The 18,768-nt window shown below is 38.3% G+C and overlaps 1 protein-coding gene across 2 annotated transcripts in view; it reads left to right on the top strand.

Moving 5' to 3' along the window:
* LOC111148314 (EGF like repeats and discoidin domains 3) overlaps positions 1-18,768 on the top strand; it is a 415,586-nt gene that overhangs the window by 182,147 nt on the left and 214,671 nt on the right. For both annotated transcript variants that reach the window (XM_022504814.1, XM_022504815.1), the window contains one exon: positions 13,038-13,166. In XM_022504814.1, coding sequence (XP_022360522.1) covers positions 13,038-13,166 — 129 coding nt within the window. The remainder of the gene's footprint in view (positions 1-13,037; positions 13,167-18,768) is intronic.

Genomic DNA, 18,768 nt, shown 5'->3' with positions numbered 1-18,768 from the left:
GGGAGAATAATTTGTAAAATTAACCGAGTCTGTGTACACATAATCACAAGAGAGGGTTAACCTATTTACTTCCTAATAATCTGGTTACACACGGTAAGGAATTCATGATTTGGGGCATAGTCGCTGAATGTGTGAAAAGCGAACCACGTTACACATATGGAAATAAATTCAACTCTCGACTATTGGAATTGTGAGAAAGCAGATGCAGAAAAGTCGCAAACCATATAGATCCATTACTTTTGTGAGCAATTAATCTTGTTGACATACTTATATGAGCTTGCATAAAAATGCCTGGAAAGCATGCTGTTGAATCCAGTTGTTCATTAATATTGATCATATACTGTCCCCATTGTGTTAGGAGCTACTTAAAGATTACCTACAAAAGTATTATAGCATTATTGATTTTAAAACTCCCTAAAGCCTTTGGTATCTTAAAAGTCCACTTATGCCTTTATTGTTAAAAGTGGCATGAGAGTACCATGTGCTATTGTCTAATCAGATGATTTGGACTTTCATGAATACTAATCAGAACTGAATCTTGTAATCACCATTCTATACCTGTAATACTAAAAGAAGCAGACTTTTTAAAAGAGACTTTTAAAGTGGAAAGGAATTAAGATTGCCTTTGTTTGTCTTATTTTTGTTTTTACTAGCTCTAAGTGGTTCAATAATTCTCATTTGTTTTAAAATTTTGCTCTGCTATAAATTTGTTTTCATAGCTCTGTGTAAGACATACACGACTTATACACAGCTTTGAAAAAAATTTTATAGCAGAACAAAATTTTAAAATAAATGGCATATATATATATATTTACATGTTACAGAATATATATATATATATATATATATATATATATATATATATTTACATGCTACTGAAAAGATATGAGATGCCCCAAATATATAAAGTTTTGGCAGTAAAAATGAAGAATGTAACCATATTGCAAACATTTGTTAATATGATTTCATGAAGGAAATCCTAGAATTAAGTTTCCAGAAACCAAGAAACCATTATATAAACTATATACATACAGTTTATATATATATATATACAGAGAGGGAGAGAGAATTATAAATGTATATAGTTACATATATATATTTGTACAAATATATATATTTATAAATACTGAGCATATTATATTTTCAGTAAAGGATAACCATTAAAATTACCGTTAAAAAGCGAGGTGCATCAACTGGATGACTAAGTATTTTCTTGTGTTGTAAGCTTACTCTTCCAGCTGCTGATAATTTTAATTACATTGAAAGTATTTATCCAAATTACTAGTAGAGTGCTCGGCACATAATAGTTTCCTAATGAATAAATGTATTTAACCCGAAATTAAAACAACCCAAACCCCCAAATTGTTCTATTTGTTCAAGGTCAGGGCCACTGTTTCTCTTATCTTCATAGTACAAGCAACAATATACGCTATAGGCGATGGTTTTTCTTTATCGGTGTGCCAACACCTTTAGTAATACTTATTTTCAGTATCAGAATAGATGAGATTATTGGATGGGGGAAAACACAAAAGCAAAAAGGAATTTCCTAAGATCTCTAATTCTCGTATGTTTAGCCCACTTACCTCTTCGAGAAAGAAACCTGGAAACTGTTAATATATATTTTAATTGTCACTATTTAATACCAACTACAAAAATTTTTGGCTACCACATTGGTTGAAACCTGGGGCTATATTTATTTTAGTATTTTTATGTACTAATTTATATATTCTAGTTGTTTCATCTTGCTAAAGCTTTAAGTCAATGTCTTTATTTACACAGGAATTGGTAAATTAGGAGACCAAAACACTGTTGATGAGATAATACAATGTTACATTTTTCTTGATACTACATTTGCCAAAGAATTAAGATGCATGTAATTATTATGCACAAGTTTACCTTGTAATCTGTTATTTACTGTTGTAATACTTTACAGATGTAATACCTTGTAGCTTAAGATCTATTAGAGACAAAAAATATTGGAACCCAATTACAAATTTAAAGAACTTGAACCTTGAAAGGTGTAGAAAAGTTACAGAAAGTATCCTAATTAATTATGAGGTGAAAAGCCAAAGATATTGATATCTTATAAACCTCAATTTGAATGGGGTTTAAGCAAAAGAAGAAATGGTCATCACTCATTTTTCCATCCCCTTGTTTATTCAGAATGTATCAAGAACTTGCTATGTGCAGACTATGACTCCTCTCATTGAGAATTTATGGTTTATTGGGGAAAAGGGAGATGTAACCACTCATTTCATCACTCTATCATGAGCCCAAAAAAGTATGTACAAAGCATACAGTATGAGTTTCATAGTATGATTATTAGGGACAAACAAACAAACGAAACCTCTATGTTGGGCATGGTCACTTTCTTTCTTATCCTTATAGTGCAAGCAAGAGTATATACATACAGAATATGTGATTACAAAATAATATTGGGAAGATATTCATGTTTGACACTTGATTGCAAACATAGCTGAAATGGAGTGCTGTTAGTATAGTAGATACCCATAATATCTAATACACCTGGACCATTTGCTGAAAATAGTCTGAAATATTTCCATTTAGGAAGGCTTTGGAGTCCTGCATTATTTATATGAACATGCTTAGTGAATTCATGTTGATCCTGTCATCTGCCAAGATTAACATATTAATGTGTAGATCTTCAACATGGCAGGGAGTGCGGCTTAATGGAAAGTAGAGATTCGTAGTCAGGCGAGCGTGTTAAAATCTTGTCTTTTCCAGTTAGGCATGTTACTTGCTGTGAGTAAGCCTGGTATATTCTTACAGAGCATTATAAAGAATACTATGTATACTTCATGTTGCTTAGCATTTAAAGCACTCTAGAAAGGTTAAACCCTTGCCCCATTGGCTTTACCTCATCCCCACCCTTTAAATGAAAATTATAGAATTTCTCAGAATAGGAAAAATAATCATGATTGTGATCTCTGTTAACAGGTAATCTTTTTCTGAAACTCAGATGTCCACTGAGGTCATGATGTTCTTTGGGTTGTAAATAAAATCAGCTCTAGTGCTCTAGCTCATTTCTTTTGGGAATCCCAGAGGCTGCACCAAGATTGCTGGACAGACTTCACCTAAGCCCTCAGAATATATCCAGAGTGTCTTGGACTTTAAATACCCCCTGTCGGGAGAGAGGAGTCAAGATGGCGGAGAAGTAGCAGGCTGAGACTACTTCAGGTAGCGGGAGATTAGCTAGATAGTTTATCTAAAGATTGCAAACACCTACAAATCCAACGGGAGATCGAAGAGAAGAAGAACAGCAACTCTAGAAACAGAAAATCAACCACTTTCTGAAAGGTAGGACTGGCGGAGAAGTGAATCCAAAGCGACGGGAAGATAGACCGCGGGGGGAGGGGCCAGCTCCCGGCAAGCGGCGGAGCAACGGACCACAAAATCAGGACTTTTAAAAGTCTGTTCCGCTGAGGGACATCGCTCCAGAGGCTTAACTGGGGTGAAGCCCATGCAGGGTCAGCGTGGCCTCAGGTCCCGCAGGGTCACAGAAGGATCAGGGGTGTCTGAGTGTCACAGAGCTTGCAGGTATTAGAACGGGGAAGCCGGCTACAGAGACAGAGCCGAGGAGTAAGCTCTAAACTTGGGGTTACCTTGAACTGGTCACAGGCTCCGTCAGCTCGGAGCGTGGCCGGAGGCCAGGGTGATGGGAGTAATTGGGTGCTGTTCTCTGAGGGCGCACTGAGGAGTGGGGCCCCGGGCTCTTGGCTCCTCTGGGCCGGAGACCAGGAGGCTGCCATCTTCATTCCCGCCCTCCAGAACTCTACGGAAAATGCTCAGGGAACAAAAGCTCCCGAAAGCAAACCCGAGCGGATTACTCAGCCTGGCCCCTGGTAAGGGCGGTGCAACTCCGCCTGGAGCAAAGACACTTGAGAATCACTACAACAGGCCCCTCCCCCAGAAGATCAACAAGAAACCCAGCCAGGACCAAGTTCACCTACCAAGGAGTGCAGTTTCAATACCAAGGAGAGCAGCGGAATTCCAGAGGAGGAGAAAGCAAAGCACGGAACTCATGGCTTTCTCCCCATGATTCTTTAGCTTTGCAGTTAATTTAATTTTTTTTTCTTTTTCAATTTTTTTTCTTTTTCTGCTAAATTTTTTTCTTTTCCAACGTTTTTTAACTAGTTTATCTAATATATATATTTCCTTTTTATATTTTTTCTTTATTGGTTTTCTTTTCATAATTGTTTCTTTTCTTTTTTTTTTTTTTTTCTTTCTGAACCTTTTTTTTTCCCCTTTCTCCCCCCTCACGATTTGGGATCTCTTCTGATTTGGCTAAAGCATATTTCCTGGGGTTGTTGCCACCCTTTTAGCATTTTACTTGCTCCTTCATATACTCTTATCTGGACAAAATGACAAGGCGGAAAAATTCACCACACAAAAAAGAACAAGAGGCAGTACCAAAGGCTAGGGACCTAAACAATACAGACATTGGTAATATGTCAGATCTAGAGTTCAGAATGACGATTCTCAAGGTTCTAGCCGGGCTCGAAAAAGGCATGGAAGATATTAGAGAAACCCTCTCAGGAGATATAAAAGCCCTTTCTGGAGAAATAAAAGAACTAAAATCTAACCAAGTTGAAATCAAAAAAGCTATTAGTGAGGTGCAATCAAAAATGGAGGCTCTCACTGCTAGGATAAATGAGGCAGAAGAAAGAAGTAGCAATCTAGAAGACCAAATGACAGAGAATAAAGAAGCTGAGGAAAAGAGGGACAAACAGCTACTGGACCACGAGGGGAGAATTCGAGAGATAAGTGACACCATAAGACGAAACAACATTAGAATAATTGGGATTCCAGAAGAAGAGGAAACAGAGAGGGGAGCAGAAGGTATATTGGAGAGAATTATTAGAGAGAATTTCCCCAATATGGCAAAGGGAACAAGCATCAAAATCCAGGAGGTTCAGAGAACCCCCCTCAAAAACTACAAGAATAGGTCCACACCCCGTCACCTAATAGTAAAATTTACAAGTCTTAGTGACAAAGAGAAGATCCTGAAAGCATCCCGGGAAAAGAAGTCTGTAACATACAATGGTAAAAATATTTGATTGGCAGCAGACTTATCCACAGAGACCTGGCAGGCCAGAAGGAGCTGGCATGATATATTCAGAGTACTAAACGAGAAAAACATGCAGCCAAGAATACTATATCCAGCTAGGCTATCATTGAAAATAGGAGGAGAGATTAAAAGCTTCCAGGACAAACAAAAACTGAAAGAATTTGCAAATACCAAACCAGCTCTACAGGAAATATTGAAAGGGGTCCTCTAAGCAAAGAGAGACCCTAAAAGTAGTAGATCAGAAAGAAACAGAAAGAATATACAATAACAGTCACCTTACAGGCAATACAATGGCACTAAATTCATATCTCTCAATACTTACCCTGAATGTTAATGGGCTAAATGCCCCAATCAAAAGACAAAGGGTATCAGAATGGATAAAAAAAAACAAAACCCATCTATATGTTGCCTACAAGAAACTCATCTTAAACCCGAAGACACCTCCAGATTTAAAGTGAGGGGGTGGAAAAGAATTTACCATGCTAATGGAAATCATAAGAAAGCAGGAGTGGCAATCCTTATATCAGATCAATTAGATTTTAAGCCAAAGACTATAATAAGAGATGAGGAAGGACACTATATCATACTCAAAGGAACTGTCCAACAAGAAGATCTAACAATTTTAAATATCGATGCCCCTAATGTGGGAGCAGCCAACTATATAAACCAATTAAGAACAAAATCAAAGAAACACATTGACACTAATACAATAATAGTAGGGGACTTTAACACTCCCCTCACTGAAATGGACAGATCATCCAAGCAAAAGATCAACAAGGAAATCAAGGCCTTAAATGACACACTGGACCAGATGGACATCACAGATATATTCAGAACATTTCATCCCAAAGCAACAGAATACACATTCTTCTCTAGTGCACATGGAACATTCTCCAGAATAGATCACATCCTCGGTCCTAAATCAGGTCTCAACCGGTATCAAAAGATTGGGATCATTCCCTGCATATTTTCAGACCACAATGCTCTGAAGCTAGAACTCAATCACAAGAGGAAATTTGGAAAGAACCCAAACACATGGAGACTAAACAGCATCCTTCTAAAGAATGAATGCGTCAACCAGGAAATTAAAGAAGAGTTGAAAAAATTCATGGAAACAAATGATAATGAAAACACAATGGTTCAAAATCTGTGGGACACAACAAAGGCAGTCCTGAGAGGAAAATATATAGCGGTACAAGCCTTTCTCAAGAAACAAGAAAGGTCTCAGGTACACAACCTAACCCTACACCTAAAAGAGCTGGAGAAAGAACAAGAAAGAAAGCCTAAACCCAGCAGGAGAAGAGAAATCATAAAGATCAGAGCAGAAATCAATGAAATAGAAACCAAAAAAACAATAGAACAAATCAACGAAACTAGGAGCTGGTTCTTTGAAAGAACTAATAAGATTGACAAACCCCTGGCCAGACTTATCAAAAAGAAAAGAGAAAGGACCCAAATAAACATGAATGAAAGAGGAGAGATCACAACTAACACCAAAGAAATACAGACAATTATAAGAACATACTATGAGCAACTCTACGCCAACAAATTTGACAATCTGGAAGAAATGGATGCATTCCTAGAGACATATAAACTACCACAACTGAACCAGGAAGAAATAGAAAGCCTGAACAGACCCATAACCAGTAAGGAGATTGAAACAGTCATCAAAAATCTCCAAACAAACAAAAGCCCAGGGCCAGACGGCTTCCCGGGGGAATTCTACCAAACATTTAAAGAAGAACTAATTCCTATTCTCCTGAAACTGTTCCAAAAAATCGAAATGGAAGGAAAACTTCCAAACTCATTTTATGAGGCCAGCATCACCTTGATCCCAAAACCGGACAAGTATCCCATCAAAAAAGAGAACTACAGACCAATATCCTTGACGAACACAGATGCAAAAATTCTCACCAAAATACTAGCCAATAGGATTCAACAGTACATTAAAAGGATTATTCACCACGACCAAGTGGGATTTATTCCAGGGCTGCAAGGTTGGTTCAACATCCGCAAATCAATCAATGTGATACAACACATTAATAAAAGAAAGAACAAGAACCATATGATACTCTCCATAGATGCTGAAAAAGCATTTGAAAAAGTACAGCATCCCTTCCTGATCAAAACTCTTCAAAGTGTAGGGATAGAGGGTACATACCTCAATATTATCAAAGCCATCTATGAAAAACCCATCGCAAATATCATTCTCAATGGAGAAAAACTGAAAGCTTTTCCGCTATGGTCAGGAACACGGCAGGGATGTCCGTTATCACCACTGCTATTCAACATAGTACTAGAAGTCCTAGCCTCAGCAATCAGACAACAAAAGGAAATTAAAGGCATCCAAATCAGCAAAGAAGAAGTCAAACTATCACTCTTCGCAGATGATATGATACTATATGTGGAAAACCCAAAAGACTCCACTCCAAAACTGCTAGAACTTGTACAGGAATTCAGTAAAGTGTCAGGATATAAAATCAATGCACAGAAATCAGTTGCATTTCTCTACACCAACAACAAGACAGAAGAAAGAGAAATTAAGGAGTCAATCCCATTTACAATTGCACCCAAAACTATAAGATACCTAGGAATAAACCTAACCAAAGAGGCTAAGAATCTATACACAGAAAACTATAAAATACTCATGAAAGAAATTGAGGAAGACACAAAGAAATGGAAAAATGTTCCATGCTCCTGGATTGGAAGAACAAATATTGTGAAAATGTCTATGCTACCTAAAGCAATCTACACATTTAATGCAATTCCTATCAAAGTACCATCCATTTTTTTCAAAGAAATGGAACAAATAATCCTAAAATTTATATGGAACCAGAAAAGACCTCGAATAGCCAAAGGAATATTGAAAAAGAAAGCCAAAGTTGGTGGCATCACAATTCCGGACTTCAAGCTCTATTACAAAGCTGTCATCATCAAGACAGCATGGTACTGGCACAAAAACAGACACAAGATCAATGGAACAGAATAGAGAGCCCAGAAATAGACCCTCAACTCTATGGCCAACTAATCTTCGACAAAGCAGGAAAGAATGTCCAATGGAAAAAAGACAGCCTCTTCAATAAATGGTGTTGGGAAAATTGGACAGCCACATGCAGAAAAATGAAATTGGATCATTTCCTTACACCACACACGAAAATAGACTCAAAATGGATGAAGGACCTCAATGTGAGAAAGGAATCCATCAAAATCCTTGAGGAGAACACAGGCAGCAACCTCTTCGACCTCAGCCGCAGCAACATCTTCCTAGGAACATCGCCAAAGGCAAGGGAAGCAAGGGCAAAAATGAACTATTGGGATTTCATCAAGATCAAAAGCTTTTGCACAGCAAAGGAAACAGTTAACAAAACCAAAAGACTACTGACAGAATGGGAGAAGATATTTGCAAATGACATATCAGATAAAGGGCTAGTATCCAAAATCTATAAAGAACTTAGCAAACTCAACACCCAAAAAACAAATAATCCAATCAAGAAATGGGCAGAAGACATGAACAGACATTTCTGCAAAGAAGACATCCAGATAGCCAACAGACACATGAAAAAGTGCTCCACATCACTCGGCATCAGGGAAATACAAATCAAAACCACAGTGAGATATCACCTCACACCAGTCAGAATGGCTAAAATTAACAAGTCAGGTAATGACAGATGCTGGCGAGGATGCGGAGAAAGGGGAACCCTCCTACACTGTTGGTGGGAATGCAAGCTGGTGCAACCACTCTGGAAAACAGCATGGAGGTTCCTCAAAATGTTGAAAATAGAACTACCCTATGACCCAGCAATTGCACTGCTGGGTATTTACCCTAAAGATACAAACGTAGTGATCCGAAGGGGCATGTGCACCCGAATGTTTATAGCAGCAATGTCTACAATAGCCAAACTATGGAAAGAACCTAGATGTCCATCAACAGACGAATGGATAAAGAAGAGGTGGTATATATACACAATGGAATACTATGCAGCCATCAAAAGAAATGAAATCTTGCCATTTGCGATGACATGGATGGAACTAGAGGGTATCATGCTTAGCGAAATAAGTCAATCAGAGAAAGACAACTATCATATGATCTCCCTGATATGGGGGAGAGGAGGTGCAACATGGGGGGTTAAGCGGGTAGGAGAAGAGTAAATGAAACAAGATGGGATTGGGAGGGAGACAAACCATAAGTGACTCTTAATCTCACAAAACAAAGTGAGGGTTGATGGTGGGAGGGGGGTTGGGAGAAGGGGGTGGGGTTATGGACATTGGGGAGGGTATGTGCTATGGTGAGTGCTGTGAAGTGTGTAAACCTGGCGATTCACAGACCTGTACCCCTGGGGATAAAAATATATGTTTATAAAAAATAAAATTAAAAAAAAATACCTCCTGTCAGCTCTGTCTTCAGAATCCTGTAGCCACTGGATTCTTGAATCCCTTGGGCTTCACGTGCTGTAGTGTGTCTTTCCTTTCTGCCAGTATGAGCCAGATTAATGGCATAGTCCTTTCCTCTTGATATCCCCAAACACCACACACAGGTCTGTGTGCCTGGTAGACTTGAGTGTGGATCTGGATGCCCTAGCAGACGGTTCACATAGCAGCTGTGCTAACAAATTAAACCTGAATTTTAGAGACCATGATTTCTTGCTAGCTACTTTTCTTCACCTATTACTGCTTCCCAACATAGTGCTTGACCCGCCTCTGTCCCTCAAGTCCACTTCCAGCTCTGTTTTGGGTGTCGCCTCTTCTGGGTGTTCTCCATCCGTTCCTAAGTTCTCCCCTTTAGTATGCAGAGCCACTAGCTCATCTTCAACTTTGAGCCAAGTTCTACTTTTCCTAGGTGCAGTGGTCTTGAGTATATGGAGTCATCTATCAGGCTCATATTCGCCCTTTGTTCTGCAAAGTCACAATTCATAGATCACCTTCCTTGGAATGGTGGCTTTAACTGCACCTAAGACCTGGCAGAGGCCTTACTGTTTCAGTCTTTTGTGTTGTTCTTGTTTTAAATTCCTCCCTTACAGCTTTGTAGGAGGAAGAGAGCATAGAAAAGGTTTATTTCCTGTCTGATATAAATTAAATCACTCTCTTGAGGGGAAAAGAATAGCTTAATCATTTTTGGTTTTAATAACTTTTTTCCTCCTAGATACAAATCCTCAAACCCACTTTTTCTTATATTGGGTGTTTTGTTTTATTTTGTCTTGTTTTGTTTTGTTTTAGTTTGAGAAATCTCTGAATTCTTATTAGGCTTTGTTTCATCTGCAAAATTGAGAGACTGGGTTAGGTGATCTCCAAGGCTCCTTTTTGTTTAAAATTACATAATTCTTTCAGTATAATTGCATATATGTATTTTTTTCTCTAGCAGTTATATACATGGCTATCACTTATCAGTTACTAAAAAACTTGTCATGATTTTTCTTATATTTTTTCTTTCTTTTTTTTAAATTTTTCTTATTTTGAAGTGAACTGATGAATCGAAACTCTAATATCACTCTTATTTCATTCTCCCTACCCCAGCTTTCCCGTCTCTAAAAAAATGTAGGTTTTGGAATCATAGACTGTTAATTTGAGACCTAAATGCATCCCTTGTAGATGTTCATTTGAGAAACATTATTTAAGATATTTGTCCTTCCCTCTTTCTTTTTTTTTTAATTTAAAAGCTAATAGTAATGGCAATGACCTCATGGAGTTGTGAGAAATAAAATGAGATTATTTATGTGAAAAGAATTTGTAAATCGTAAGGCACCATCAAATGTGAATTAATTTGGAGGACGGAAGAAATAGAAACTGAGAAAGTAAAGGATAGATGAGTTCTGTGGCATGCTTTGCATCTTTTAGTAGTGGAAGAAACCTGATTCAAGTTGCCACAAAACTGATCATTGGTGTTGCACCTTCTTCATTTCTTAAACATTGGCTGTGTACCATCTTTAAGGCAGGTGTTCATTAGTTTAATTAACATATACTGCACAACACAAAACTGCCTACTTAAATCAATATATTGTTTTTAATTGATATGAAGGTATCTGGAGGTACAGATACCTTCACAGGTACACTAATTTCTTTTCACTTTTTGAAAGTTAAGTCCTATCAATAAGGTTCAGACACAATAGCGTTGCCACATTGTTTTCTATTTCTTGCATATTCTTATTAGATTCTACAGCTGTTATATTTCATGAAATTTTAAACTAGAAGAAACTGAGTTTCAAAGATAGTTACTGGAGAAAAGGAATCAAATTTTAAATTCTTGACTCAATGCAAGACAATGTTGCCCAACTCCTAGATGCTTCCTGTCATTAACATTCTGTCGCACTGTTCAAAATGATGATGGTCAATTGCCTCTGTCTCTGTAAGTCTTTAAATGGCTTTGACCAATGCTTAAGGAGTCCTTCACCTTTATACTCTTCCAACAGCCTTGCCTCAGGGAGCTCTCGCCTAGTTGCTTCAAGTTGTTACTGTTCTTGTACCCAGCCCTATCACTGCCCCCCTACTCTCTGCTAAAACCACTTGCTCCCTTTCTTGACTAATTTTCCTCCAGGACTTAGGCATTCACCTTTTCATGCATAATGGGACTTTAATTACTCTTCTTTCTTTTCTAATATGCACATCTTAACTTTCTCTTCAGTGGCTTTTCTTTCACTCATAAATGTCTCTTTGGTTAAACAAAATGAAAAAAGACAAAATTAGAGAATACTATATATTTTTCCTTGGTCTTCCTTCATCTTCCAGGGAGAGCTTTTTCTTCCTTCAACTTCTCTCTTCCCTTCTCCCAGTGTCCAGTCTGGATTCTGACCCGAGTCAATTAGCATCGTTCAAAGAAGTCAACTGTAAGCCACCTGTAAGACTGTAAGAATTAGAGATGCAAGAGATTATTGGGGGGAGTGGAAGCAAGAGAAGGTAGGATGAACCTTCAGACTGTGACATAAACCTGTCACCTCCAAAAAGAGAAAAGGAAGGAAAGAAGATGGTGTAGAAAGAGCTTTACTCTTTCTATAATTAGATAGGACTAGCCCAGGTCTACACCCACATAATGCTAACAGCTGGTTTTCTCCAAAGACGAGACACCACACTTCTACTGGCTGTCACAGGTACTGCGCTCTGATGAGGTTACACTTTCCCAAAGCTTAAAATGATGAGCCTGGGGTGTCTGGATGGCTCAATTGGTTAAGCTGCCAGCTCTTATGTTCAGCTCAGGTCATGAGCTCAGGGTCGTGGGATCAAGTCCTGTGTCAGGCTCTTCCCCGAGCAGGGAGTCAGCTTGGGATTCTCTCTCCCTCTCCCCTTTCCCCCCGTTTTTCCCCATATTTGTAACTTGATGAGCTACTTCTTATAGACTGGCAAAAATCATGATTCACAGAAGTATGCCCCACTACAAATCCATAAATAACAAATAAAAGTATTGCAAGAAGGTATCCACTTCCCTTGGACTGCGTGGTTACAGTCATTTGCAAGTTTATGCTGTTTTCACCAGTAGTTTTATAAAAGCTCTTCAGTGTTCATCACTCCAGAAATTGCTGTTCAGTATTACTTTTGAAACATGCAGAAGATATTTTACAATTCGGAGAACTTAATAACAGTATTTTACTCAGTGCTAATATTTCTTCTTTGACTGCTTAATGTGCATCACACACTGTTCGGGTGTTTTATATTTGGGAATTCTTTTCATCTGTGTATCATCACCCTTTGAGATAGATTCCTTTAATACTGACATTTGACAGAAGGTGAGATTGAGGCACAGAGAGGTGAAATAAATCCTCCAAAACCACACGGCTAAAAAGTCAGGAAGCTACGCTTCAATCCCAGCCTGTTAGTCTCAGAGCCCCGCCCAACGGCTCCATTTCCTCTGCCGCTAAAATCCAGAACACTTTTCTCTATAAAATTGTTAATTGCAAAAGGTTGGCCCAGTATCTCCTTTCAAGCGTATGCATAATGCAGCAATTTTTCTTCTGTCTTTCAGGTCCCTGCATCCCTAATCCGTGCCATAATGGAGGAACCTGTGAAATAAGTGAAGCGTACCGAGGGGACACATTCATAGGTTACGTCTGTAAATGTCCTCGAGGATTTAATGGGATTCACTGTCAGCACAGTAAGTCATCCATAGTCGTCGTGCTTTTATTAGTATTGATTGCGAAGTATACAAGTCATTATCATTCTCGTTGGTCATAGACTGATAGAAGCTTCCCACAGCAAAGAACCCTGAGACTTGGCTAATGCTGCTTCTCTCCCACTGAATATATCACATCTCCCACTGAGGACTCCTGAACTATGTTTCACTCCACCCAGTGATGTATGGGGCTAGTAGTTTTGTGCTCTTTTTCATTATTCTCCAGCCAAACTTGCAAAATCTTGCCTTTTACTTTAAACTGATGTCTGCCTCTTTCTTTCATACTTGTCCTGCAGCTATACTCTTCAGGCTTCCCAGATATTATTCTGTTGATGAGGCCAGAGATATAAAAGAAAAGAAAACTGTCCACCCGGCCCTGTCTATGAGCCAGTTCCCTCCTTCTTACACAATGGCATTTTTAGTGTGAAAATCTTTGAAAGTTCAACAGATATGTTACCTGCATTTCTCTCTTTTATCTCCGTTCTTATTTACCCAGGGAAGTTAAACGAAATAGGTCTGCCTGTGATGCTGTCTTCTTAGAAGTATGGCTCAACATAAATGCCAAGCAAGTGGTCAGGGTCCTTAATGGCTGAAGGGGGTGCAGCAGGGAGGCCACTGTGGACAGTGTGCTATCAGGGCGGGCTGTCACTGGGGAGCCGAGTCTTTTTTTTAATATATTTTTTTAATATTTTAATAAACATATAATCTATTATTAGCCCCAGGGGTACAGGTCTGTGAATCACCAGGTTTACACACTTCACAGCATTCACCATAGCACATATCCTCCCCAATGTCCATAACCCCACCACCCTCTCCCTACCCCCCTACCCCTGGCCCCCCTCAGTTTGTTTTGTGACATTAAGAGTCTGTTATGGTTTGTCTCCCTCCCAATCCCATCTTGTTTCATTTATTCTTTTCTTATCCCCCAAACCCCCCATGTTGCATCTGCACTTCCTCATATCAGGGAGATCATATGATAGTTGTCTTTCTCTAATTGACTTATTTCGCTAAGCATAATACCCTCTAGTTCCATCCACGTCGTCATAAATGTCAAGATTTCATTTCTTTTGATGGCTCATAGTATTCCATTGTATATATATACTGCCTCTTCTTGATCCATTCATCTGTTGATGGACATCTAGGTTCTTTCCATAGCTTGGCTATTGTGGACATTGCTGCTATAAACATTCCGGTGCATGTGCCCCTTCGGATCACTACGTTTGTATCTTTAGGGTAAATACCCAGTAGTGCGATTGCTGGGTCGTAGGGTAGCTCTATTTTCAACTTTTTGAGGAACGGGAGCCAAGTCTTCAAGGCCGGAGAGGATTCTGATCAGAAGGAGGGGAACAGAGGAATGGCACATGGTAGGAAGAATGAGGAATGAATATATGAGCTCTAAATACTGGAGGGATGGTGAAGACCATGGTGTTAGGGATGAGTAAGCTGAAGCTCGTTGTATCAGCCAGAGCCAGATTTCTAACCACCAGCCAAAAACACAGAGTACCTCCTGGCTCTGAGATGATAGGAGCATAATGTACTTTTCTGGAGACTTGCTGTAGCTGGGAATTTGTAAAATTTCCACAGAAGCCTATTATAGTACAGTGGCATTTGTGCTTCTTACAACAGGCACCTAAACTGCTTGTAATTATCTCTAAGAGCTCTGATCACCCACGAGGAACTGAGAGCTACTCATTTTTCTCAGACGGGGCCAGAATCAAGGCTGACTCTCCCTTATTGTGGTGTCCTTGCTTGGCTTTCACACACAAACAGCTCAGGACATCCCTGAGGAGATAGGCATGGGAGCCCAAAATCTTGGCTGCCTTGACATTCATTTAATCCCATGAAGAGAATATTTCTAACCTTACGTATTTACAAATCTTTGTAATATGGTGTCAGAGTAGTGCCCAGAGGAAGACAGTCTGGCCACCCAGCTAAGCACCATAATTTGGAGCCACTTGCATCCAATACATATGTATATTTACAGAGGAGTCCCCCTTTTAAATGAGAACAGAATTTTCATAATGGGATGCTGTCCAAAGTTCTGAAGCAGGAATTTTTCCCAAGGTCCCATTATCCTAACTTTTTCTTGCCTATGCGGCAGGGCTCTAGGAGGGAGAGAGTAAGGGTATACACAGATTCATACCGTTAGAAATCCTTAGGACAGTATTTAGACAGCATGTGTAGACACTAGTATCACCTAAATATTTCCTATTGACTAGCTCTGTAATCCTAACTACTGCTGTTATCAGTGTGAAGTTAGGGCTAGTCCTTAAACCAGAGGTCGAGAAACTCCAAATCTGAGTTCCAACTAATAATATCTGTACAATGGCACAATATTATTTTCACATCTCTCAGCCTTGTTTTCTTCATATTGTGAAGAAACATTTAGTTTCCATTATCTTTAATAGTTTAGAAATCCCACTGAAGACATTTGGTTACCATTTGATTATCCTAGTATAAGGGAGTTTGCTCTGGCCAAGGTCCTGGGGAGGTGTCTGTCCGCCTCTTACTCCCACACGTGGTTAGCTATGAATGCTTTCAAGAGAACCGTCAGGTTTGAAGAACTAGAACAAACCATTCTTGGCCACCCTCTCCATAGTGGAACATCCAAGTCTTTTCTCTCATACCTTACACCATATTCAAATAAGCTCATTAATTCACATAATTTTGTTGAATTTCAAGGCTTATTTTGAAGCACAAAATAATTCTCTCCCTTATTGCACCTGGTTCCCCACAAGACTTTAAATCCATGTTAAGAATTGCCCTGGGAAGCCTGAGGCTGAGAGATTCAATGCAGAACTGGGATTTTGTGTTCTCAGCAAGCTAGTCCCTATTCTCTGAAGTGGATCATTATCAGAAACAGAGAATGGAGAGAAAAGGACTGGGTTTAAAATCAGAGACCTGGATTTAGACCTGACATTTACAGTTATTGGTTAAATGACCTTGAGCCAGTTGTTTGACCTTTCTGCGATTGAAGACACACAAATTGAGGAATTGAACTAGAGATGGATGGTCTTTGGTTCATACAAGCTAGGAGAGTATTATAGCTAAATGGGTAGCTTGCACACTGTACAAAGGTTATCAAGCCATTCTCTTTATGGATGAAATTAAAAAGAATTATATATTGGGAAAACAGATTTAGAAGTTCTGGGAGCCCCGAAAGCTTTTTTAGGAGGGGGAAACAAAAAAGCTCGCTCGCTCTCTTTTTTAAATAGCTCTTTAATCCCTTGTAAGAACTGCTAGGTATTTGGGTTAATTTTTTCACAGTGGTAATATTCTCATGGCCCAAATGTGCTCGAGAACCTTGCTGCTCAAAGTGAGAGGTCATACATCAGCCTTAGCTGGAAGCTTGTTAGAAATGTATTTTATCAGGACCACCTCACATCAGCTAAATCAGAACTAGCTTTTGTTTTGGGGTTTGTTTTTTTTTAATGATCCCCAGTAGACTCCCACACACATATTGAAGTTTGAGAAGTACTGCACAAGGCTTTCAGTAGTTGAAAGTAATCAGCTTGCAGTTACATAACTATGTTATAGGCAAAATATTTATCGCTTTTGCAAATCAAAACTATATTGAAAATCAATGAAAATGAGAAATGTACCAATATAATATGAACATTTCATTTGGAAAAAGGATTGAGAAAAATTCTTCAGGCATCCATATATGGGGAGGGTATTAATTTAGTTCTGTGTGGCAGAATGTGAATTAAGTATCTTTGGGAATATAGCTAACTAGTTAAAGAATTTTTAAGTTTCATGATATAGGAGTGATAAATACATAATTAATAGATTTACTTTAACAACTATTTTGTCAATATGTTACAGATTAGAAAAAAAAAATGTTTCCAGTGCCAGCATTTATATTATCTACACATGATCTTTTTTTAATTAATAGATTTTCATTTTTAGAATACTTCTAGGTTTACAGAGAAATTAAGCAGGGAGTTCCCATTTATCCCTCCGCTTCCCTGCATAGTTTATTCTATTATTAACATTCCATTAATATGTATATTTGTTACAATTGATAAAATGATATTGATACATCATTTTTATCTAACATCCATAGTTTATATTAGGGTCCACTTTTTGTATTATACAGATCTATGGATTTTGAAAAATACATAATATCATGTATCTACCATAGCCTCATAAATAGTTTCATTGACCTAAAAATCTTCTGTGCTCTGCCTAGTCATCCCTTCTTCCCTTGCAAAATCCCTGGCAACCACTGATTTTTTTTTTTTAATTATCTCTACAGTTTGCCTTTCCCAAAATGTCATGTAGTTAGAATCCTAGAGTGTATGTGGCTAGAATAATATAGTATGTACCCCTTTCAGACTAACTTCTTTCACTTCGCAATATATATTTAAGGTTCCTCCATGTCATTTTGTATCTTGATAGCTTAAAAAAACTGAATAATATTCCATTTGTTTATTCATTTACCAATTGAAGATTATCATTTGGTTGTTTCTAGTTTTTTGGCGGTTATGAGTAACACTGCTATAAACATTCATGTGCAGGTTTTTCTTTTGTCCTGCGTGACATAGTTTTCAACTCGCTTGAGTAGATACCTAGAAGTGCAATTGCTGGATCATTTGGCAAAAGGATGCTTGAGAGTAAGAAGCTTCAAACTGCCTTCCACAGTGGTTCTACCATTTTACATACTTACCAGCAATGGATGAGTTCCAGTTGTTCCATATCCTCACCAGCATTTGTTTTTACTGTCAGGGTTTTGGATTTTAGCCATTACATGTGCATTTTTTATCATGAAAGTAGCAGAGGTTATAATTTTATAAAACTAATAATGATTCATATTAATTTTTATATAGAATTACCAAATTATACATGTTCTTAAAATACCATAGAATAATGTGAAACACATACATAGACATATATATGTGTGTGTGCATATATATATATATATATATATATATATATATATGCACATGTATATGTGTGTGTATGTAAATTATAGGATGAATTGAGCACCAAAATTGTCTAAAGGTTAGACTTTTGGGAGATATTTTTATATATGCAATTTTATTCTGGGAGCTGCATTTTGGGCTGGCTAGAAGTAATCATATTTTATTTGTTGCCTGGGAACAAATCTAATGCCTTAGGGAAGGACAGTATCTTCGTTCCCAGAACTCCTTGTCCACATTACCACTCAGAGCATTCTGACCGTTCTTCCCTATGCATGTGCAGCTCCCAACCTTCAATTCCTGTTAAGCACAAATTTTCTTCATTCTTATTCTTCAAGGAAGGAGAGCTGATCTAAACAGGTTATTTGTCAGGATCAGATGAGAGGTTTGAGAACATACTTTACATATTTTAAGGGGTTAACTATCCTTACTGGGCAAATATTTTTAAACATAATGGGGATTCCTGTTGGTCTTTATTTTTCCCTTCCTTTGAAAATATTTTAATTGTAGTTTTTTTAAGAAAAAAGTGAGTGGTGGGCAAGGGGAAGCTCAATTGCAACTCTATGCTTTTCTATAAGAATTCCTCTCTTGGGCGCCTGGGTGGCTCAGTGGGTTAAGCCGCTGCCTTCGGCTCAGGTCATGATCTCAGGGTCCTGGGATCG

The sequence above is a fragment of the Enhydra lutris genome, unplaced genomic scaffold, assembly GCF_002288905.1.
Source record: "Enhydra lutris kenyoni isolate GAN:26980312 unplaced genomic scaffold, ASM228890v2 scaffoldscaffold19, whole genome shotgun sequence".
In the NCBI taxonomy this organism is placed as follows: Eukaryota; Metazoa; Chordata; class Mammalia; order Carnivora; family Mustelidae; genus Enhydra; species Enhydra lutris.
The sequence above is the reverse complement of the archived record's forward strand: the minus strand, read 5'-3'. Positions and strand labels throughout refer to the sequence as shown.